Genomic DNA, 24,730 nt, shown 5'->3' with positions numbered 1-24,730 from the left:
CTTCTGCTGCCTGCGACTGAAACATTTTGGCCACTGCCCTTTCCCTTTGAAGGGCCTGTCACTAATGATGAGCAGAATAGGCAATATTAGTTTGTTTTTGCGATATTTAGCAAATTTTTTTGCATAATTTTTGCAATAAATTGTGCAAATCGGCACTAATAATTCGCATATTTTTTGTGCAATACGTGCAACTTCACATTTTATCAGGTCTGAGTAAATATTACTGATTGGTGTAGTAAGTATTGTTGTGACATCACAGCACTATGTCTGTAGCATGTATGTATGGACAGCAGAGAAACAGTAATCCCTATCACACTACCTAACACCCTGCACTGGAACCTATCAGCTCCACTATATCAGGATATAACCTACACTGACTATCTCCCACTAACTATCTGTATTATATATAAGCTAACTAACTATCTAATGTAATGACACAGGAAAGCACGGAGCCCAGCAATGTCACTGCTCTCTCTCTCAGATCTGCAAAATACTGCATACAAGGGCTGCTGGGGAGGTTCTTATATAGTAAGGGGGAGGGGCAACTTTCCTATTGGTTGCTAGGGATGTTGCTAAGCTCAGACAGAGACATTGCAGCCTTCTCATTGGCCCACAAGCAAGAAGGGAGGTTACAGATAAAAAAAAAATCTAGAATATTGGCGAATATATATAGCACTATATTCTACATCTTCGTGTGCTGATATTCGCGATAAAAATTTGCGATTAGAATATTCGCAATCAACACTACCTGTCACCTCCCTGTCTGACATACTGTATGATAAAATAATTAAATTAAAATTAAAATAATAATCCCCAAAAAAGGCTGTAGTACAATGTTACTGTCAGGTTCGGGTGTGGGAGAGGGAAATGGGTGAGGGAATAAGGCCTGGAAACTAGGGAAAGGAGATGGACACCTCCTAGTAAAACCCTAATCAAAGTCCTGACTAACTACCAGTATGAACAGACCCCAGATGTAGACAAGTTCATACACAGGATCACCTAATGTCCTAACTCACCCTAAAGGACCCTGGTACTAATGTCAGGACTGAGACAACCTGTTCCTCCAAAGGGAAAGACAAACAGGAGTCTCCCTCAGGCCTTAATACAAATGACAGGGAAATGCAACACACAGAACTCAAACAAAATACAAAAAGGGATGGAAAGACTTCAAATGAGCAATAGAAGCACCAGTAACTCAGTCGAGATCCACACACCAGCTATCCAAAACTGAAACTGCAGCGAGCCAGGGTTGAGACATCGACCAGGGGGTTACTTTTAGGATGTTATAGATGTGGGTAAAAAGTTTGTTGTGATGCCAGTTGCATTTCAGCAACGAGGGACTAGGTCTCCCTATGTAGAAGATGATGGTAGAACCCAGGTGTAGGAATGCCAGAGTGGTATGAGGGTGGCCTAAAATGTCCCTCTAGTGTACACAAGATGACACAGGATCAACCATTAAAGATAGTGAAGGGGCGCAAAAGGTGGTAATGCCCCCTAGCGGGGCATTTCATTCCCCCTTACTTAAGAGGCAAGCCGTCCTCGGCTTGTGCTTAGGATACACAAAATATATGCTATCCGGGTACCAGAAAATAATCGAAGTGCTGCATGAAAATAGACTGGCACACTAACATAGAAGACGGCTACCACTGGAACCTGACTGAGTAGGGTGTCTTGCAACGGTTTTCCCTCTCGCAGCAAACCAACCAAATACTTGTTCTTCCTTAAAGTACAAGTGCACTAAGCGCTCAACACTCCGCGACTTGGCCTAACTCACATACAGTATGGTGCGTGGGGGGGTCATGTACTGTAGTCCTTCCATATTCTTTGATACGCCTGAAGGGTGGCTTTATCCTGTATTCCCTTTCTAGCACCAAGGTCCTATAATGCTTTACGCTTCGTCGCATTGATGACTAGCCAGGTAGCTACACACAAATTCTCCTTAAGACGGCATGCTAGGCTTTAGGACTCAAATAACCTTGGCTCAACACAAGGCCCTCAAAACATATACACATTAGGAGGATGAGGCTACTTACTCCAATCATACATAATAGCAGCGGGTTAGCCTTGATGATGTTAGACCTGCTTGTGACTTTCACCACTTGGTTTACCTGGTGTAGCAATAGGCTATGTCACTCAGGGACCATTAGTATTGTAACGTCCTCAGAGGTGGTCCATAATGAGCAAGGCGATGTTAGATCTGTTTGGAACGTTCCAGATGTCCTCAAAGGCAGTCCATGATAACTAAGCAATACAGTGCTAACTATCTGGTGGCCTGAATAAAGTGCAAGAATCAAAATCCATACAAAATGCATATAGAATTACATTGAGGTACCTGCAAAAGAATACAAACAATGGGCAATATCCTTGTAACATTGCTGAAAATGTAAAACGTTAGTGCAAATAGGTAAGGCACATTTTAATGCAATCAAATGATGTAGTAAGGCAATAAAGTCACTTTAGAGTCTCTTTCTTCACTTCTTGAAAGTAAAGTACACCAAACAGAAACTTGAAGTGCAACAACAGTAATTTGTAATCCACAGGACATAACATAATGTAATTATTTGTAATCCAAATGAGGTAATAATTGCAATCCACATAAGGCAATATTTGTAATCCACATGGGTGTAAAAGTAGCAGCACAGGTCATGAGAACCTTCTTGGAAAGGGGCTCCCAAAGAACCTGAAAAGGGGGGAAAAAGGGAAAATTGGCACTGACCAATGCAACTTGGAGGTAGTTGAAAAAGGATGGGGGGAGTCCTAACTCAACATGACCATCCGGGTGAGGGCTAAACCAGGGCAATCTAAAAACAATAAAACATGCCAACAGGCCCTCATCCTTCAGATGCAGTCCACGGGGTGGCTCCCAAAGTCAGTATTGTTCCATACAGACATTTAGAGAAAGTCCAGCTCTTTAGAGGAGGGACGCAACGTCCTCTTCACTACTAGAGCTGGAAAAAGACATTAAAGGATGGTCCTGCCTTCGATAGTGCAGCCACGCCTGGGTGGTGGAGCATCACAGCCCTCCTGTGGCAGCACTTGGCATAGACCAGGTGGTAACACTTTGGACTTGGACAGCAACTTTTTGCTTCACAGAAGCAGACACTCCTGCCATCTTGAATGGATCCAACACTTCAGGCTGTAGTGGGGCTGGTAGACGATCCTTACATGACGGGGATCCTGGGGCTACCGTCTTCCAAGGCAGTTGGTAAGTCACCTTGGGCCTAAAAGATGCAATGGTGGTGGACACGCAGCCCATTTGACATACCAGTGCCGCCGGCAGTCCATGGATGAGTGGCTTCGCCTCTGGGTGCGGTCGCTCCCTGTAGCGAAGCACTCTCCTGCAGGGATCCCACATTTCCCACAGCAGCTGGGTCCTCCTGCCATGGCTCTGGGATAGAGGTTGGAACCAGGGGCCTAGGTAGCAGGGTCGCCCCAGTGTCAAAGGGGCCTTTAGCAGACTTCATTGGGGTGAATTCAGCTTGGTCCCCTTTATAGAGGCTGTTCCATGCTTGGGGCAAGTGCGGACACTTCACAGAGCGTCGATTAATGAACAGCTCTAACCCGGTCTCGTCATCCTGAATAAAACTGCTACCCTGCTCGACAAAGAACCAGACCACTGTACCAGTGCTCCTTTCTAATATAGGGTTGTTGGGCCGAGGTCACTCTAGCAGACAAACAACCCAATCCTCAATAGCCTTCCGGTAGTCCCAGGCAGAGAATGCGTAGGCTGTGACTCCTTGGAGCACCACTGGGTTCAGGCTGTTATAGGTCCCACTATTACTGGGTGGTGTAGTGGTAATTCCAGCCGCATCCTCATTGCCAGCCGGTGGGGGGAATGCCCATGGCACCTCAGGAGGGGCTTGCCGTACCTGAGATCTCTCCAGGCTCGGGTCCAGCTTTGGGATCCTCTTCACTCCACACCATGCCGCCCCAGTCCGGCTGACGAGGTCGCTGGTGCGCCATCTTGCTCGCTTGGGTACTGGTGCAGACCGAAAATAAGGAGGGGCTTGAGGGGAGGAGCCTTCACTTCCCCCATGCACACCGTAATCTCACTCCCTGTAGGCAGTGCTAGAGTTTCCCGCTTTAACTGGGGGCATTCCTGAATTTTCCCGCTCTACTTGGGCATGAAGAAGCTGCGCAATTGCAGGCAAAAATTGTGGATTAACCCTTTGGATGCCAACACACAGCATTTTGTGCCAGTCGCTCCACAATAAATGCATCAGTCATTTTAAGGCAATTTTGTTAATCCAATAGGCTAATAAGTCCATAGGCACACAGATTGGTACTGTATGAATCCTGTTTGTGACGCCAAAAATCAACCAAGGGGTCTCCTTTAACATGATTGAGATGAGGGTTTAAAGTTTGACGTTACGCCAGTTGCATTTCAGCAACGAGGGACTAGGTCCCCCTATGTAGAAGGTGATGGTAGAACCCAGGTGTAGGAATGCCAGAGTAGTATGAGGGTGGACTAAAATGTCCCTCTAGGTGCGGGTTTTGCACTTTGTCACAATGCTCCTACCTGGATATCCTGGAACCCCAGGCGTTGTCGTCCGCAGCGGTGCAACTAAAATAGATAGGTGATGAAGATGTGGGTGAAATAACTTGAGTCCAGACTTGTATTAACGTTACTTAGCATAAACTTTCATCAGGGAACAATCTTCCAGCTTTATCTTGGTTACAAGCAGGTTTTGGAATTAATTTCTGGCAGGCAAACCCATTCAGCTCTGATACGACTGTACTCTTTCAGCTCTGCTATGCTGGCTGGATCAAATAGGAACATTTCCTCTTCTGCTGTAACTTAGCTTTCTATAGTCTGACTCTGTCTTTATCTTTATTCTGTATTTTGTCTTTATCTTTCTCTATATCCAGGGAATCTTTCCTCCTGGCTCTGAAGCTTTTAGCTCTCTCTCTTTCTTTGGCCTAGCAGAGCAGACAGAGCTCTGCTGTCTGGCACAAAGCCCTCCTCTAACTAACACCTCCCTCTCTAGAGAGGGGTAGAATGGATAAAAGATTCCATTCTAGGGATAGTGAAGGGGTGCAAAAGGCGGTAATGCCCCCTAGTGGGGCGTTACAAAACTGAGGCTATAAACACATAGCATAGTGTGAGAAGCAACTTTAAATAAGGAAGGTTAAATGACCACATTAGCAACACCTGAGGCAAGGGCTGTGGCCATTACCAGAAGCAACACAGACGCCTATTGATCCACAAGGAATCCTGTCAGATCAAACCACGTGTTGCCAGTCTCGCCGATCGCCTGCCACCTCTCGCAGGAACGTCCGTGACAGTTACTTCACTGCTGAATGGCAATTAAGACATATATATATAAATATATTTTCTGACTAACAAACTCCCCCTCCCCAAAATAAACAAAAAAAAAAAAAACAATTCACCACAGATCGGCAAATAAGACGTATTATTTTTCCTATTTCTACACTCCAAAAAAAGAAATATAACAGTCATAATTTACTGCAGAACGGCTAATGGGACGTATCTTTCCTATTAAAACGCAGCGTAAATGGCTGTATCACACAGAACTTGCACCCCAATCACTAGCACAGTTTGCTGGAATTACTGAGGTATAATATAGTGCAAACAACCTGAAAACAGCAAGGTGTAATAGAATTGCTCCTATTCCCCAGGCTGTACACTCCCCTATTCCACCCTGTTCTCCTTTTATAGTGTAGATGATGCCTCCTATCATTTCCCTGAACTTGTAAATAATTTTTTCAGCACAATGAAGTATTTCCTCGCACTGTCCCTAGTGCCTGTCACGTCTCTCCCTGCAGACTCCAAGATGGCTGAGGTTATTTATAGTACTGTGACATCACAGGGCTGGCTGCTGATTGGCTGCAAGCATGGCATTGTGAGTGATCCCTCGTTCCCAGAGTTTCTTGCTCCGTGTCCACTCCTAACATGTGCAGCAGCCATTTTAGAATTTTTGAAGAATTCCACTTCGTCAACTTAGATTTGCTTATCTCTAGTGTAAATCCACCTTAAATTACTAAAAGGTCATAAACTTTATTTAAGCCATTCTTTTTTTAATTATGATAAGAACTTAGCTATAATAAGTGTTTAGGAGGTCAGAGAGCAGAGATAAAGAGCCATCAGCAGAGCTGCCTGATGGAACACAATAAAAACACGGATCCTGCTACTAGAGAATCTCAACCCTGTACACAGAAAGAGGTTCAACATTTTTATTAAAGAACAGTTGAAAAATAATTTTCAGCTCAAAATGAGTACAATGCAATAATACTATAAAAAAAAAGCCTGCAAAGGTGTACATGCAACAGGCGGGGTACTACCAGGGGTCCCTTAAAGTGAAAGAGTTTTTGTTGTGACGCCAGTTGCATTTCATCAACGAGAGACAGAATCCCCCTAAACAGATGGTGTTGGTGGTACCCAGGTGTAGGAATGCCAGAGTGGTGAAAGGGTAGCATATAGTGTCCCTTTGGATGTGGCTGTGCACGTGTCATGGTGCTCCTACCTGAATATCCTGGAACCCCAGGTGTTGTTGTCCAAAGCAGTGCAAATAGGGTGAACAGTGGAGGGATTTGTAGAACAAATTGAGTCCAGTTTTGTATTAAAGTTGATAACAGCTTTACTTGAATAAACTTTCATCAGGAAATACGCTTCTAACTTTGTCTTGGTCACCAGCAGGCTTTGGCATAAATTCGGCTCCGCTACACCGGCTACTCCTTAGCTCTGCTGTGCTATCAGGATTAAATAGAAACTTTTCCTTTCTGCTGAACTTTCTGTAGTCTGACTCGTTCTTTATCCTTATCTGTAGCTTTGTCTTTATCTCTGTCTTTATCCAGGGAATCTTTCCTCCTGGATTCTGAGGCTCTTTGCTCTTTTCTCTTGTTCCAGCAGAGCTGATGGTGCTCTGCTGGATAGAACACAGCCTTCAACTTGGAGGGGGTACTTTAGACTGACTTCTACAGGGCTCGTCCAGAAGGGACGAGGGCCTGCTGCCTTCCCCAAGCAGGGGATCCTCTGAACTGACCTTCTAGAGAGGGCTAGAATGGACAGAAGGTTCTACTCTAGGCAAACTAGCTCTGACAAGCTTGCTGCCACCTGCTGGTGAACCAGGCATATTACACTCAAACAGATATAAAATCAGAAATACAGATACACATTATGCAGGACCTGGAAATAAATACACATGATGACATAACATCAACCATAAAATATAGTAGAGGGGTGTAAAAGGTGGTAATGCCACTCTGTGGTGTTACATACATAGCCTTTAAGAGTTACATATGTAATAGGAGGGCACAAGAGCTACAAATAAGGGACCCAAGAGTCATGTAAAGGAGACCCAACAGCCACATAAACAGAGCAAAGAGCTACATAAAGGGACAGAGGAGTCACATATAGAGAACAAAAGAACCACATTTTGGTACCCAAGGTTACATATAGGGGACCCAAGAACCAGATAAAGGGATCGAAGAGCCATATATAGGGATCCAAGAGCCACATAAAGGAGACTCAAGAGTCACATATAGGGTATCTAAGTGCCACATATAGGGGACCCAAAAGCCACATAAATGAGACCCAAGAGCCACGAATAATGGAAAATAAGAAACATACAGGGATTATTAGAGCAAAAAACAGGGGTGTGAGGGCTACATCAAATAATAGAAGCGCCACATACATAGGAACCCAGGACTACTGATTGTAGAACTCCTCTATAAGACATATGGGCCCTTAGGTCACATTGGCCCCTGAGCTCCTTCTGATTGTTGGCTCTGTTATTTCCAGGCCATGTTACAGGTGGAGGACGTGAACTGTTTCTGCACTGACTGGAGCGGAGGATCTCAGACACTTTACACTCAGGCCGCCAATAACATCCGAGTTGTGGGGGCAGAAGTCGCCTATTTGGTTAACACTCTTCTGGTAATACCCCAGACGGGGATCACTTACTGTAAAAGACAACCTTCTGTGCAGAAATTCATTGTTCAGTCACTAATGTTTCACCTTTTTCATGATTCTTTTGTTTTAAAGGAAGCATTTAAATACCCCCTGTCTAAAGTCCACATCATTGGGCACAGTCGGGGGGCACATGCTGCTGGTGAGGCTGGAAAGAGACGACCGGGAATTGGAAGGATAACTGGTAGGTGACACTTGGTGGGCTGGATGTATGAGGACTGATGTCACTGAGCATGGAGGTCAGCTCTTGGTGGCCTGGATGTCTGAGTACTGGTGCGCAAGAAGGTTAGTTCTTGGTGGGCTGGATGTCTGAGGACTGATGTGACTGACTGTGGAAGTCGGATCCTGGTGGGCTGGCTGTCTGAGGACTGATGTGAGTAAGCGTGGAGGTCAGGTCTTGGTGGCCTGGATGTCAGATGTCTGAGTACTGGTGCGCAAGAAGGTTAGTTCTTGGTGGGCTGGATGTCTGAGGACTGATGTGACTGACTGTGGAAGTCGGATCCTGGTGGGCTGGCTGTCTGAGGACTGATGTGAGTAAGCGTGGAGGTCAGGTCTTGGTGTCCTGGATGTATGAGGACTGATGTGACTGACTGTGGAGGTCAGTTCTTGGTGGGCTGGATGTCGGATGTCTAACTACTGGTGCACCTGAGCAAGGAGGTCAGTTCTTGGTGGGCTAAATGTCTGAGCACTGATGTGACTGAGTATGGAGGTCTTTGCTTGGTGGGCTGGATGTCTGAGGACTAATGTGACTGACTGTGAAGGTCAAGTCTTGATGGGATGTCTGTCTGAGGACTGATGTGAGTAAGCATAGAGGTCAGGTCTTGGTGTGCTGGATGCCTGAGGACTGATGTAGCTGACTGTGGAGGTCAGATCCTGGTGGGCTGTCTGTCTGAGGACTGATGTAAGCATGGAGGTAAGTCCTTGCTGGGCTGGCTGTCTGATGACTGATGTGAGTAAGCATGGAGGTCAGGTATTGGTGTGCTGGATGTCTGAGAACTGGTGTGACTGAGTACAGAGGTCAGTTCATGGTGGGCTGGATGTCTGAGCACTGATGTGACTGTCTGTGGAGGTCAGTTCTTGGTGGGCTGGATGTCTGAGAACTGGCGTGACTCAGCACAGTGGTCAGTTCTTGGTGGGCTGGATATCAGATGTCTGAGGACTGGTGCGACTGAGCAAAGAGGTAAGTTCTTGATGGGCTGTCTGTCTGAGGACTGCTGTGAGTAAGCATGGACGTAAGGTCTTGGTGTCCTGGATGTCTGAGAACTGGCGTGATTGAGCACAGACATCAGTTCATGGTGGGCTGGATGTCTGAGCACTGATGTGACTATCTGTGGAGGTCAGTTCTTAGTGGGCTGGATGTCTGAGAACTAGTGTGACTCAGCACAGAGGTCAGTTCTTGGTGGGCTGGATATCAGATGTCTGAAGACTGGTGCGACTGAACAAGGAGGTCAGTTCTTGGTGGGCTGGAAGTCTGAGCACTGATGTAAGTAAGCTTGGAGGTCAGGTCTTGGTGGGCTGGTTGTTTGAGATCTGGTGTGACTGGTGGCGATCTCGCACAGAAAAGAGGGGGAAATACAATGGTAAACTGATGGAAAATCTATGACTAAGGCCCCAAAAAGACCACAGAAAGTATTCTGATTGGTTCCCATGAGGCCCTTTGTCCCTATGGAAAAAGTGCCTCAGCTCAAAAAAGTGTTGACATGAGAAATTTAACCTGGAATAATGTGAAAAAGAATTTTAATAAACCCAAGTATTTCCGCAACTTAAGAGGTTTTATTAAAAGTCTTCAATACAGATGGCCTTGCGGTTTGCCCGGCGGCCGTTTCGCGGCGAACTACGCATGTTCGCGATTCGCCGAACATGCGAACATCTGGAGAAATTCGCACCCGCTATATTCTTTTACATTGTGAAGAACTTTGACCCATGACACATCCATCAGGTGGTACAGGACGGCCAATGGAGACGTTTCAGCACATGGACACACCCCCTACCTTATAAATAATCCCGATCTGGCCGCCATTTTACATTCAGTGTTTTGCCAGTGTAGGAAAAGGTCGCTGCGTGGAGCAGGGACAGGCTGTTAGGGACACCAAACGCTGGCTAATAGGGCCACAAAAGTCCTTGCGTGCTATCGATAGGTGTGATACACTGAGGGGTGCGATATACTTATAATATACTTTTATAATGAGTCAAAAACACATAGATCTATATAGTGATCACCTGGAAGTCAGGGGCCTAGGGGCTAGGGGCTTGCTAGGGCCATTTTTATATAGCCACTGAGGAAGGGGAGAGACGTCCCCGAAACGCGTCTGGCGAGTTCACCCCTATAAAGAATGATCCGGAGTTACCGAGCAAGTCTTTAAACCTCTTGGATGTTGGAGCGCTCCATAGAAATTTGATTTGAAACCAGCCGGAGGAGAAAGCAAACTGAATCACCGAACAGGCAAGTCCCGCAAGATAATCGTCACGTGATACGCTAATCTCGAGCGAGGACGCCGAACAGCGTGAGCAGAAGCCGGCACATCGTGGTGAGTAGCGGCAGGAGGAAAAGACTTTCCAGCTACCGGACCCGAACAAAAGGGTAAGACAAACCGGTCCCCGCTTTACTCCCCACCTGCAGCCCGACGTTCATTTTGTGGTACATCATTTGGGATATCTTCCTTAACGGTTATTTTTCATCCGGTCACAGCGCCGCCTCTACAACAGTTTGTATTTCAATTAGAAGATCATTCCAAGGAGGACAATATTCTATAGAAACCACTATATATATTTTCCAACAGACACACCTCGAGTTTCTTAGGGGATATCTGAGAATACCCCCAAGATTGTGGTCCACAGTGTATGCGCATAGATCTTGCGGTCTTTTATATTGTGTATTTTATATGTTGTTTAACTAATTTAATACATTCATTGTGCATATTTTATTAATTGATTGTGTATTGAATTGTGTTTTTATTAAATAGCCACTTCTATTGATTTCACATATTTGAGTGCCAGCCTTATATATTTTTTCTACATTTTTATATAGGGTAAGGTTCCGGACGAGGTCCCTCTTATAAGGGCGGGTGGTCTGTGGTTAGTCTATCAGGGTCAGAATAGCCCCCCTGTAGGGCAATATCAGGGACAGTTCTTTGTCTACCCTGTCCTTCAATACCACATCATCATCATCATGTAGCCCAGGGATGGATGTTTTTTGCTTTCCCTCCTGGATTCTTGGATGTGCACTGGAGCCCCCCGGATTGTGGTAGGACATATGGTTCTGATTTGGTGCCGCCGAGCACCTGATTTAGTGCCGTCGAGCACTTGTTATTGCCGACCACATCTAGGCTTTTTGCTTAACTTTAATAATTAAATTTATTTTCATTTTAAAGGATATCTTTTCCATTCACACGTCCGCAAAATGGGTCAGCATCCGTTCTGCAATTTTGCAGAATCGGTGCAGACCCCTTCATTTTCAATGGGGCCAGAATGTGCTGTCCGCATCCGCATTTGCGGATCCGCACTTCCGCATCTGTGCTTCCGTTTCCGCCAAAAAATAGAACATGTCCTATTCTTGTCCGCAATCTCAGACAAGATTAGGCATTTTCTATTCTAGTGCCGGCGATGTGCGGTCCGCAAATTGCGGAATGCACATTGCCAGTGTCCGTGTTTTGCGGATCCACTAAACACTTACGGACGTGTGAATGGACCCTCATAGTAACATTATTACAGGTTACGTTTTATCTTTATGTATATTCTGATGGATTGCCTTCCTTGTACAATGTTATAATATACTTTCTATGTTAGACGGTAGATTATAGCGCATTTGTATTGTGCGGCAGTCGTGTGCGGTTCTGCTGCGATACCGCAGGTATATAGAGGGACAAGCGTTACTGGGACAAATCATTTCTACTGGTGTGATATACCAGTTGCCCCCCCAAAAAACTGATTGAAGCGGGGTGTTATATACCAATATACATTCTTTATAGTGCATTTGCGCATGGGCGTACGCGAAAATTATATTGCCGATATCTCGCATTGAAAAAAATAATGAATGGAGATCACAGATTGGAATAACACATCTGATGTCACTGTCCGTGTTGTGGGACTATCTGTGCGCTTCTAGTAGATATTTTTTGGCTGCAAATATGAGCTGAAGGTTTTTCAGGTTCGCCTGCCATTAAAATGAATGGGACCTGCCGCAAACTTGCGATTCGCGAACATTTGATCGCGTTCGCGAATCGCCCCGGCAGATGTTTGTCTATCACTAGTCTTCAAGTCATGTGCAAATGTCATGAGAGAAATGAATAAGATCTGAGTGTCTGAGGACATGTGTAACACCCCCGAGTGGTGTTGCCACTCCTACACCCTGCTACTGTCTTTAATGGTCCAACATAAAGTCATCTATGCATTATGTTCCAGGTCCTCTCCATAATGTGCATCTATAATAATGTTTGCAACTGTTTATAACATGTTATATACCTGGTTCACCAGCAGGTGGCAGCAAATATGGCAGAGCTATATTAACCATATAGATAAAACAAGAGAGAAAAAACAGGAGGCAGCGCCTCGTGTGTAAAACCGTGTGGTATTGTTATAAAAACCACCAAAGCACTGATTGCGCTTACCGTGTTTGGTTGTGAGAAGGCACAACTCCTCTGGATCACTTTAGCTGGTAGTAAGGCCCGTCCAGCTTGCGGGGGTGACTGCTGCTGCTGCCTAAGTTCTTGCCGGTAGCCGTGGAGTACGGTGTCCGGAATTAAATAGTGGTGGATGGTGATAAAAAAAAAAATATATATATATATATATATATATAGAACCTTAACGGCGCTGCTGCAGAAGACAGGACTCAGGTCAGGTCAAGAAGACAGGACTCAGGTCAGAACATCAGGGCAATGGGTCCCATTGTCCTGATGAAGGGGGCAGTCCGCCCCAGAAACGCGTAGACTTTTATTAATAAAGAACCAACTTTATTTTATCCACCTGAGTCCTGTCTTCTGCAGCAGCGCCGTTAAGGTTCTATATATATATATATATATATATTTTTATTTTTTTTATCACCATCCAGAGCTATATTAACCTCCATTCCATTCTAACCCCCCTCTGTAAGGAAGGTTGGGGACTAGTGTTGATCGAGCATGCTCGGCACATAGCGGTGTTTGGCCGAATACCGCATGTGCTTGAGTGCAATGCTCGAGTATCCTCCCTGCACGTTTCTTGGCTGCTACACAGCCAATAAACGTGCAGGTAAGTCCTGCCCTCACTGTAATGCCGTAGCCATGTTGGTTACTGGCATTACAGTGATTGGCTGGCCGGAACGCGTCATCGGGTGCTATATAGAAGCCAATGACACATGTTCAGCTCAGTGTTAGTCAGGGAGAGCTGCGCCGAAGAAGAGAAAGATAGTGTAGAAAGTTTAAAAACTTGTCAGAGACCCAAAAGTCCTTTTAAGGACTGTTGTGTGTGGCAGCGATATCTATTTTACGATACTTTTGCGTATCCTGCACTAAATAGCGTGCAATAGTTAGGCCGCTGCAGACAGCGACATTATCTGCGCCACATCTCCCGTGTAACGTGTGCGCATCCCAAAAATATCTGTGACATCCAGTGTACTTTTGTCGTAGACGGTGTCCGCTGCGGACAGTGACATTACCTGGGGTACCTCTCCTGTGTAACGTTTCCACATCCCAAATACCTGTGACATTCCCTGTAATTTTATATTAGCCGCTGGTGACATCAGCGACATTATCTGCGGGATATCTCCTGTGTGACGTTTCCACATCCCAAATACCTTTAAAATAATAATAATGCGCATACACTTACAAATCCTACGCTACTGTACGTGTGACATACTTTAAAGCATATATAACATTTAATATGAAGAAGGCGAGCAGTAAGGGGCGGGGCAGCGGCCGTGATTCTGATGGAGCACGCAGAGGCCGTGGCCCTGGGCGCGGTGAAACTGTGCCTGCTGCCAGAGCACAAGAAAAACAATCATCCACGATACCTAGCTTCATGTCCCAGTTTTCAGGGCGGCGCAGGACAATGCTTTCAAAGTCAGACCAGTGCGACCAGGTGGTCGGTTGGATTGCAGCAGATAATGCTTCCAGTCAGTTAAGCACCACCCTGTCTACCACCAAGTCCAGTCTCAGTAGCCAAGAGTCTGCTCAACCCAATCCTCACTCTAATCCTCCTTCCTTCTACCATGGAGAGTCTGGGCAAACAAGTGATTCCACACTCGGATATTCTGAGGACATCATTTCAGCACCATTGCTTGATTTGGCCCTCTCGGCAAGGCCGCTTGAAGAGGGACAGATCTTGTGTCCTGATTCCCAAACTCTTGAGCATCCACAGTCACAAGAAGATGACGGTGGGGAACGGCAATTAGTGTTTAATGAGGTGGATGAAGAGGATGAGACACAGTTGTCAATCACTGAGGTTGTGGTTAGGTCAACAAGTCAGGAGGATGATCAGAGTGAGGAAGTGGAAGAGGAGGTGGTGGACGATGAGGTCAATGATCCAACCTTGGAAGGTGGAAAGCCGAGCGAGGACAGCAGTACAGAGGGGGAGGGATCCTCAGCACTGCAACAGGCTGGAAGAGGCAGTGGGGTGGCAAAAGGGAGAAGGCGGGCCACACCAAACAGGCCCGTAACTGTTCCACGGAGCAACCCCTTGCGGCTATCTCCCTTGCCAAGGGGTAGGTGTTTCGCAGTATGGCCCTTTTTTTTGAAAAGTGCGGACAACAAAAGAATAGTAGTTTGCAACCTATGCCATACAAAAATGAGCAGGGGCGTGAACACTAGCAACCTCACCACCACCAGCATGATCCGCCACATGGCATCCAAGCACCTTAATAAGTGGGATGAATGCCTGGGTCCACAATCTGTGTCTACGGGTCACACCACTGCCTCCTCTTCCCCTGTGTTACGTGCTGGCCAATCCCCTGTCGAAGGCACAGGCCCGGATGCCTCCCGCCCTGCACCTGGACCTTCACAAGCACCATCAGCGACCACATTCACTTCTGTGTCCCAGCGCAGCGTACAAATGTCCATACCTCAGGTCTTTGAATGCAAATACCCAGCCACCCACCCACAGGCCATAGCACTAAATGTGCAGCTTTTCAAATTACTGGTCCTGCAAATGTTGCCATTTAGGCTTGTGGACACTGAGGCCTTCCGCAGCCTGATTTCGGCGGCCATCCCTCCTTACGCAGTCCCCAGCCGCCACTATTTTTCAAGGTGTGCCGTGCCCGCCTTACACCAGCATGTGTCCCGTAACATCACGCAGTTACTGGAAAGGTCCACTTAACCACGGACACATGGACAGATTCATTCGGCCAGGGACGCTACATTTCCCTGACAGCACACTGGGTGAACGTTGTGGAGACAGGGAGCGAGTCGTACCCTGGGATGGCACAGGTGCTACTAACGCCAAGGATTGAGGGCCCTACGTCGATCAGGGGTTTCCGCCACCACCTACGTTAGTGGCTCCAACCCCCACTTCTCCTCCTCTTCCACTTTCACCTCAGAATCATGAACGTGCAGCACTAGTCAGTCATCAGCCGGTAGCTGGAAGTAGTGCAGCACTGCAGTGGGGAAGCGGCAACAGGCCGAGCTGAAGCTGATCTGCTTAGGTGACAAACAGCACACCGCCGCAGGGCTGTGGCAGGAGATAAGGGACCAGACTGAGCTGTGGCTCTCGCCACTCAACCTACAACCAGGCATGGTTGTGTCTGATAATGGCTGTAACTTGGTGGCAGCTTTGGAGCTCGGCAAGCTCACACACATCCCATGCCTAGCCCACGTCTTAAACTTAGTGGTTCAGCGGTTTCTCAAAACCTACCCCAATTTGCCTGAGCTACTGGTGAAGGTGCGCCGCGTGTGTGCCCATTTCCGCAAGTCACCAACAGCTTCAGCCGGTCTGGCAACACTGCAGCAGCGCTGGAAATTGCCAGCTCACCGGCTGTTGTGCGACGTGAGCAGGTGCTGGAACTCCACGTTCCACATGTTGGCCAGGTTTTGGGAGCAGCAGAGGACAGTAGTGGAATACCAGCTGCAACATGGCCGTCGCCTTTCCAGTCAGCTTCCGCTATTCACAAGCGAGGAGTGGGCATGGATGTCTGACCTCTGTGAGGGTTAACGTAACTTTTAGGAATCAACACAGATGGTGAGCGGCGATAGCGCTATTATCAGCGTCACTATCCCACTTGTGTCTACTCAAACGCTTGCTGCTCACAATTAAGGCCGACGCTTTGCATGTGGAAGAGGTGGAAATGGAGGAAGAAGACATTACACAGGGTGATAGCCAGACCACCCTCAGTTCGTCTTCTCAGCGCGAATTGGACAACGAAGAGGAGCAGGAGACGGTAGGGTACTACAGAGGGTTGTACCCATGGAAGTTTAATTCCATCTGTTCTTCGTGGGTAGGCAAAAGAGGAGGAAGAGGATGAGGAGATTGAGAGTGATCCTCCTGATGATGACAGCAAAGTCTTGCCTGTTGGTACTCTGGCACACATGGCTGACTTAATGTTAGGCTGCCTTTCCAGCGACCCGAACGTTTTACGCATTTTAGACAACACAGATTACTGGTTGTTCACCCTTCTCGACCCCCGCTACAAAGAGAACTTCTCATCTCTCATTTCTCTGGTGGAGAGGACGAGCAAAATGGTGCAATACCAGAAGGTCCTTGTGGAAAAATTGCTCCAAAATTTCCAGCTGACCACGCTGGCGGCAGAGTCCGTAGTTCCTTGGGCAACCGAGGAGGGGAGACAAGGGGAACACACAGCAGTTCCAACAGAGGCAGTGCAACACTCTCCAAAGCCTGGGACAGCTTCATGACACCCCGCCAGCACCCTCACCCTGATATGCGGCCTAGTGTCACGAGGAGAGAAACATTTTGGAAGATGGTGAAGGAGTACGTAGCAGACCGTGTCAGCGTCCTCAATGATCCCTCAGTGCCTTACAACGACTGGGTGTCCAAGCTGGACACGTGGCACGAACTGGCGCTCTACGCCTTGGAGGTGCTGGCCTGCCCTGCCGCCAGCGTTTTGTCAGAGCGGGTATTTAGTGCTGCTGGTGGCATCATAACAGATAAGTGTATCCGCCTGTCAACTGAAAATGCTGACAGGTTGACTCTTATCAAAATGAACAAGGCCTGGATTGCCCCTGACTTCTCTACTGCACCAGAGGAAAGCGGCTGAACATAAAGGCACTTTACATGTGTTGTTTATAATGTACTGAATACACTGCATTCCCATGCACCCCTTCTACCACAAAAAAGGGTATTTTCTCATCCGACTTCTTCTCCTCCATCATATCAACATGCCTTTTCCTCGCATATAATGTTTTACAGGGTCAGCTCACCTGCAGGCCCTCGCATATAATGTTTTACAGGGTCAGCTCACCTGCAGGCCCTCAACCATAATTTTTTCGATGGTCAGCTCAGCAGCAGACCCTCACCACTAATGTTTTAGAGGGTCATATCAGCAAGCTCTTGCTCCAAATGTTTTTGAGAGTCACCAGCAGGCCATCAATCATAATTTTTCAAGGGTGTGTATGATGCCCTTCTTTTATGTGTAATAAAGGGTGTATTGGAGTGTCGGTTCCTTGTAATTTTTGGCAGCCCTTTCACTTGGTGCATAGTCTTTATGAGTGTAGGAGTCCCACTACCTGAACAATTGTACCACAATGTGAATGAGGCCCTCCTTTTTGTGATATGTAGGTTGTATCGGAGTGCCTCTTCCTTGTAATTTTTGGCAGCACTTGCACTTTATATACAAATAAATATACAGGAAAGAATGTTTCCAAACAATTTTTCATCCGTCTAAAATCGATTTTATCTCCGGTTTTCTGCGTATTATTGTCAGTCTGTAAGAGTGGCGTACTACTCAGACAACATGGTTCCCAGCAGCGACCTAGGAGTCCAAGATGCATCCAGACGTCCTCCCCATGCTGTTCCCGAACCATTTCGGTGGTGTTTCCATCAATTTCTGACCTTTTCCTAAGAACAAGGCACCCTCCCCTCTTCAGAGCAGGGGGTGCCTGGTTTAATGCTCGGGTTCTCCCCTTGACTTCCATTGAGCTTGGGTGCTCGGTAGGGCATCCCTATGTGTTCGGCACAAGCACTAGTGGGGACCAGTTAGTTCCAGTCTAGTTTACCCCCAGATAGAGGAAGGGTGTGCAGGGGCACGTCTCTGCTGGACGAGCCCACGCCAGCCAGAGCACCCTAAGCTCTGCTACCATGGAGGCCAAAGCTTGAAGCCTCAGAAGACAGGAAGAAAGTTCCCTGGCAGAACCTACAAAGTTCAGTGCAGCCAGCCAGTCAGTATAGCAGAGTCAAAGAGAAACAGATGTAGCATAGTGGAGTTTGCCTGCCAGTTTCATGCTAAAGCCTGCTGGAACCAAGTCAAAGCCTGTAAACCGTTCTGGAGAAGTTTATGCGAAGTAAATGTAACGGTCACGTCCACACACACACAGGGGGAAGGGTAGTGACCACTGCGCTCCACCCTCACCCCTGGCCCTGCCTACTTGCCTCACGAGTCCTGATGACAGGGGACAACTGGACGACAGTCCCTTACTTAGGATATGTGCAGGGAAGACAGACAAGACAAAATACGGAACGTGAACGGACCGGGTCAGAACCAAGAGAGCTACGCAGTACAAAGGGTTAAGCAAAGAATGGTCAGGAGAAGCCGGGGTCAAATACCAGGAGAGTAGAGAAGTACCAGAAGAGTCCGCAAAGAGTAGTCAGGTGTGGGCCGAGGTCACAATACCAGGACGGATGCGCAGTACAGGAGGAGCAGGCAAAGGATCGTCAGGGAACAGGATCAGGTAAGTATTCAGTAGTCCAACAAATAGCCAGGAACCTAGAAATTAACAGGCAACCTGTGGCCAGCAGGCTGCCTGTATTTATAGTAGGGAGTGAGGGTCATGTGACGTGGCCAGCGTCACATGACCGACAGATCGACCAGTCGAGCACCGAGTGATCAACTCGGCGCTCAAGGCAGACCTAGGAGCAGGGAGCCTCCCAGCTAGCAAAGCCGCCCTGGGAACGAGGTCAAACACAGATCCTCACTCCCAAAGCTAAGCAGCAGGTCTGCGGCCGATGGGAGACCGAGTGCACCTTCGGCACCTTGTTACAGTACCCCCTCTTTTACGAGGGGCCACCGGACCCAAGACTTCAGGCGATGGCCTTTCAGGGTGTTCTAAATGAAATTTTCGAACAAGTCTGGGAGCATGAACCCCCCTGGCAGGTACCCAAGATCTCTCTTCAGGTCCATACCCCTTCCAGTGAATAAGGTACTGCAAGGAATTGCGCACCTTCCTGACATCCACTATTTTAGACACCACATACTCAACAGCATCAATAACAAGAACCGGCAGAGGCGAGGCTTTCGATGGTACTACCGGTTCGAAATATTTTTTAAGTAGAGATTTATGGAACACATTATGAATGTGGAATGACTCGGGCAGCTCCAACCTAAATGATACCGGGTTAATTACCTCCGTGATCTTATATGGTCCAATAAAACGAGGAGCAAATTTTCTAGAAGCTACCTTGAGAGATAGATTCTTGGAGGACAACCATACTTTATCCCCAACCTGAAAGTTCACCCCCCTTGAACGTCTCCTATCGGCCTTGAGTTTTTGAGAACTTTGAGCCTTTTCTAGGTTTGATTGAACCCGTGCCCAAACTGTGCACAGTTTGGAGGAGAGTTTATCCGCTTCAGGGTTAGAGGAGGAGATGGACGACCCAGAATGAAAACGGGGATGAAAACCATGGTTACAAAAGAAAGGGGAGACCCCAGCAGAAGAATTGACACGGTTATTCAAAGCAAATTCAGCCAATGGAAGGAATTTGACCCATAATAACAGCAATGGAGCGGGGCGCAGACATAGCGGAGTGCGCTTTAACTTTGGTGGAAGTCTTCAGGCTAGGAAGGGGTTAAGGTTTGAAAGTAGGTTGGGGGAGGAGTGAGGTTTCGCGGGCAGTATATAGGGTCTGGGGGTGTGGTTTGGTACACAGGCGTCAGTGCAAGGCAGAGTGTTTCCCGCCCTCCCGCCCTTATTTTGGTTGATGGGGATAAGCGTGTTGTGGACTTTGGGCTGATTGATATGAGATCCTGGGGGAGCAATACAATGGTTTAAGAGATGCAGGACATGTTGGGGCCTGTATCTCATGTGGTTTGTGAATGCCGAGGATGGGGCTCCTGTTTGGGCTAAAAGGTCTACAGGAGGAGATACTTGGATACTTCAAGGATTTGGTGCCCTTGGGTCGGTGAGTGCGGCCAAGGGTAATGAAGTATAAGGAGAGATGGTTACGGAAGATACCGCTTGTTTGGGTTGCCCTCCAGGATCCTTGTTACGGTACAGTGGTTCATAATGTTGAAGGATGTATTAAAGTGATTACTGTTATTATGTTATTTGTGTGTACAATAAAGTTGGCCGTAATGGTCATTTTACCAAGCAAGAAGGTGTCAGAGTGGTTATTGTTAAGAAAAGGGGCTTAGTAAGTATAGCCTGAGGAAAAATCTTCCATCCTTGAAGTCATTGCTGGTCATCAGCAACATACAACCTCAATAATTCTTCCACAGACTGATTAAGGCGTTCAGTCTGCCCATTATTCTCAGGATGGTAGGCGGAAGAAAAAGACAATGAAATTTTACATCTTTGACAGAAGGCCCTCCAGAATTTGGACACAAACTGCACACCCTTGTCAGAAACAATATTTTCCGGGATGCCATGTAAACGAACAATCTCTCTCACAAAAATAGACGCCAGGGTTTTAGCATTCAGAAGTTTAGACAGGGGAATGAAATGAACCATCTTGCTAAACCTATCGACCACTACCCAAACCACAGTCTTACCCTCCACCAGCGGTAGGTCAGTTATAAAGTCCATCGAGATATGGGACCAGGGTCTACTGGGAATGGGTAGGGGTCGTAGGTTACCAGCAGGGCGAGTCCTAGGTGTCTTAGACTAGTGATGAGCGGGAGGTGCCATATTCGATTTCGCGATATTTCGCGAATATTCGAATGAATATTCGTGTTATATTCGTCGAAATCGAATATTCGTAATTATTCCAATTATCGCGAATAATATCCGAATTTTTTTTTCGCGTATTGCGATTATTTATCTTGATAGTATAAGGCAACATTCCTATGCTAATTGACTATGGCTAGGCTAATATGTGTATTTTACGAAATTTCGTGATTTGCTCTAACTTCGTCTCTTAGAATATTACGAATATTCTAAAAGACGAAGTTAGAGCAATATTACGAAATTTCGTAAAATACACATATAGATTGTAATTTAGCTAATATACTGCTATAATCCCTTTTTTTTCCTCTAATTTTTTTTTGCCTCTTCTGAACTTAAGTTTTGTAAAATATGTACACTATTAAAAAATATTACTATAGCAGTATATTAGCTTAAATACAATCTATGTGTATTTTACGAAATTTCGTAATATTGCTCTAACTTCGTCTTTTAGAATATTCGTAATATTCTAAGAGACGAAGTTAGAGCAATATTAAGAACATTTTCAAAAGCCGAAATTGCGATGCGAGTAATATAATACGAAATAATCGCATGAAGATTTCAACTTAGCACTGCTATATTCCATATTCTAGCCTAATATGGAATATAGCTGTGCTAAGTTAGCACTGCTATATTCCATACTAGGCTAGAATATGGAATATAGCAGTGCTAAGTTGAAATCTTCATGCGATTATTTCGTATTATATTACTCGCATCGCAATTTGCGAAATTTCGTAAAATACACATATAGATTAGATTGTAATTTAGCTAATATGGAATATAGCAGTAAGTTGAAAACGCCACTGACTGGAGCAGCCAGGAAGCCAGGAATCCAAAGGACAGGTAAGAACAACTTTAGAGAAGTGGGAAAGAAAAAAATATAATAATCCAAAAAAAAACGAATATTCGAATTCGCGAATATATAGAACGATATTCTAAATATTCGCGAAATCTCGAAATTGCGATATTCGAGAAAAAAATTCGCAATTCGAATATTCGCGCTCAACACTATCTTAGACCTGGCACAAACCTCACAGGCTGACACGTAGTACTTGACATCCCTGGTCAGAGTGGGCCACCAATAAGATCTAGAAACCAGATCCTTAGTGCCCTCAAAACCCGAATGTCCACAAAAGGCAGAATCGTGACACTCCCCCAACAGCTGGAGACAAAATTGTACGGGAACAAACAACTTATCCATTGGGGTGGATGCCGGTGCCAGATGTTGTTCAGCCTTAATGCGAGCCGAGATATCCTGGGTTAGAGCCGCTAAGAAGATGTTTGCTGGTAGGATGGATTCAGGCGGTGCCTCACTGGGTTGAAAAGCATGGAAGCTACGAGATAATGCGTCTGCCTTCACATTTTTACTTCCCGGCCTGAACGTAATGGAGAAATCAAAACGGGTAAAAAACAGAGCCCATCGGGCTTGTCGGGGATTCAACCTCTTAGCAGACTCGAGAAACATAAGGTTTTTATGGTCAGTGACAACAGTTACCCGATGCCTTGCCCCCTCCAAAAAATGCCTCCACTCCTCAAATGCCCATTTAATAGACAGCAGCTCCCTATTCCCTATGTCGTAGTTTCTCTCCGTGGGAGAGAATTTCCTGGAGAAGAAGGCACACGGTCTCAGGTTAGTGAGGCTAGCAGGACCTTGTGAAAGGACTGCTCCTGCGCCGTCCTCAGACGCATCCACCTCCACAATAAAGGGTCTCTCCTGATCAGTAGTGATGAGCGGGAGGTGCCATATTCTATTTCGCGATATTTCACGAATATTCAAATGAATATTCGTGTTATATTCGTCGAAATCGAATATTCGTAATTATTCCAATTATCGCGAATAATATGCGATTAATTTTTTCGCGTATTGCGATTATTTATCTTGATAGTATAAGGCAACGTTCCTATGCTAATTGACTATGGCTAGGCTAATATGTGTATTTTACGAAATTTTGTGATATTGCTCTAACTTCGTCTCTTAGAATATTACGAATATTCTAAAAGAAGAAGTTAGAGCAATATTACGAAATTTCGTAAAATACACATATAGATTGTAATTTAGCTAATATAGTGCTATAATCCCTTTTTTTCCTCTAATTTTTTTTTGCCTCTTCTGAACTTAAGTTTTGTAGAATATGTACACTATTAAAAAATATTACTATAGCAGTATATTAGCTTAAATACAATCTATGTGTATTTTCCGAAATTTCGTAATATTGCTCTAACTTCGTCTTTCAGAATATTACGAATATTCGAAAAGACGAAGTTAGAGCAATATTAAGAACATTTGCAAAAGTCGAAATTGCGATGCGAGTAATATAATACGAAATAATCGCATGAAGATTTCAACTTAGCACTGCTATATTCCACACTAGGCTAAAATATGGAATATAGCTGTGCTAAGTTGAAATCTTCTTGCGAAGAAAATGACTTTGACGTCATTTATTATACATACGTATATGTATTCGGCTGACCTCCTCTCCAGCTAGATGGTGCAGATCTGCGCGTATCGGGCACACGGGTCGTCACAAAGGTCTCGGCGAGCTTAGCAGCAGCGGTTGCTGAGGCAGGCTTCCTTTCCAGCACAAATTGTCTTACATCAGCAGGGCAAATACACAGAAACTGGTCTAGTACCATTAAGTCCTCTAAGATATTATAAGACCCGTTTGTGAGGCCTAGAGTCCACTGGCGGAATGTGGTGAGTAAACTGCTGACCACATCCGGATAAGAGTCTGTATGCTTCTTCTGCAAGGACCTAAACTTTTTACGATAGACCTCAGGGGTCATCTGATACTTGGCAATGATGGCATTTTTGATTGCAGTATAATCATTATCTTGTTCCATAGGCAAGTCCGCAAAAGCATCAAGCGCTTTGTAGCGCAGCAAGGGTGTCAGGTGTCTGGCCCACTGGTCTTGGGACAGACGGTACTGACGGCAGGCTTTCTCAAAGGATCGCAAAAACAAGTCTATGTCAGTGTCCTTTTCAATGGGAGCAAATTTAAATTTTGCACTCACGTGTGATGCTGCTCCTTCCGCAGGAAAGTTGGGTGATGAACTCCGGCTGGACTGTTGCACCCTGGCCATGTCCAGTTCATGCTGGCGCTCCGGCTCAGCTTGACGTTCTGCAGCAGCAGCTTGTCGCTCCTCCGCCATGTACTGCAGATACCTCATTGGGTCAGTGTCCATCAGCCTTTGTAATGCCTGCTGCATTATAGGATCAGCACAAGTGGACAGTCCCGTACTGGCTGGTTCCAGACGAGTACTTGGAGAAACTCTGACACCAGGGTCCGTACTGACGTCCTCCCACGCAGAGGGTGTAACAGGGCCCGCAGGATGTTCCCTCTCACTGTCGTCAGGAGCTGCAGTCTCCGGTTCCCCCGGACTTAAGACAGATGGGTCTGCGCCCTCCGCAGTGGACACATCCAGCCCCCGCAGTTGCTGGGTATCCCATCTGAACAAGTCTTTTATCAGGTCGGCCCTTGTCTTGCGGCCGATTTCAATGCGTCGAATTTGACACAGATTTTCCAGATCTGATACATTCATTTTCTTGTAATCCACGGACATTTTCACGCCAAATAAAAGATAGATAAAGAAAACAAGGTTTTGGGAAGGGGTACTGGGTTACACCGTCCCTCTGTATATGTAAATAAAAGTATTGCTCTCAGCCACAACACCACCAAATTTGTTTGGTTCTGACAGGGTTAAATTAGTTCAACCCTGTCTAGATGCTTAGAGCACAACACAGATCCCACCGCTGCCACCACTGTCACAAAGCGCGGCCAGCACT

At 46.2% G+C, this 24,730-nt stretch overlaps 1 protein-coding gene across 1 annotated transcript in view; it reads left to right on the top strand.

Moving 5' to 3' along the window:
* The window catches only part of LOC122942252 (pancreatic lipase-related protein 2-like), a 69,257-nt gene that overhangs the window by 12,725 nt on the left and 31,802 nt on the right, over positions 1–24,730 (top strand). The window contains exons 4-5 of the mRNA XM_044299755.1: positions 7,763–7,897; positions 8,006–8,114. Coding sequence (XP_044155690.1) covers positions 7,763–7,897; positions 8,006–8,114 — 244 coding nt within the window. The remainder of the gene's footprint in view (positions 1–7,762; positions 7,898–8,005; positions 8,115–24,730) is intronic.

This window comes from Bufo gargarizans, chromosome 6 (genome assembly GCF_014858855.1).
Source record: "Bufo gargarizans isolate SCDJY-AF-19 chromosome 6, ASM1485885v1, whole genome shotgun sequence".
Classification (NCBI taxonomy): domain Eukaryota; kingdom Metazoa; phylum Chordata; class Amphibia; order Anura; family Bufonidae; genus Bufo; species Bufo gargarizans.
Note: the sequence above shows the minus strand (reverse complement) of the source record. Positions and strands in the feature narration are given on the sequence as shown.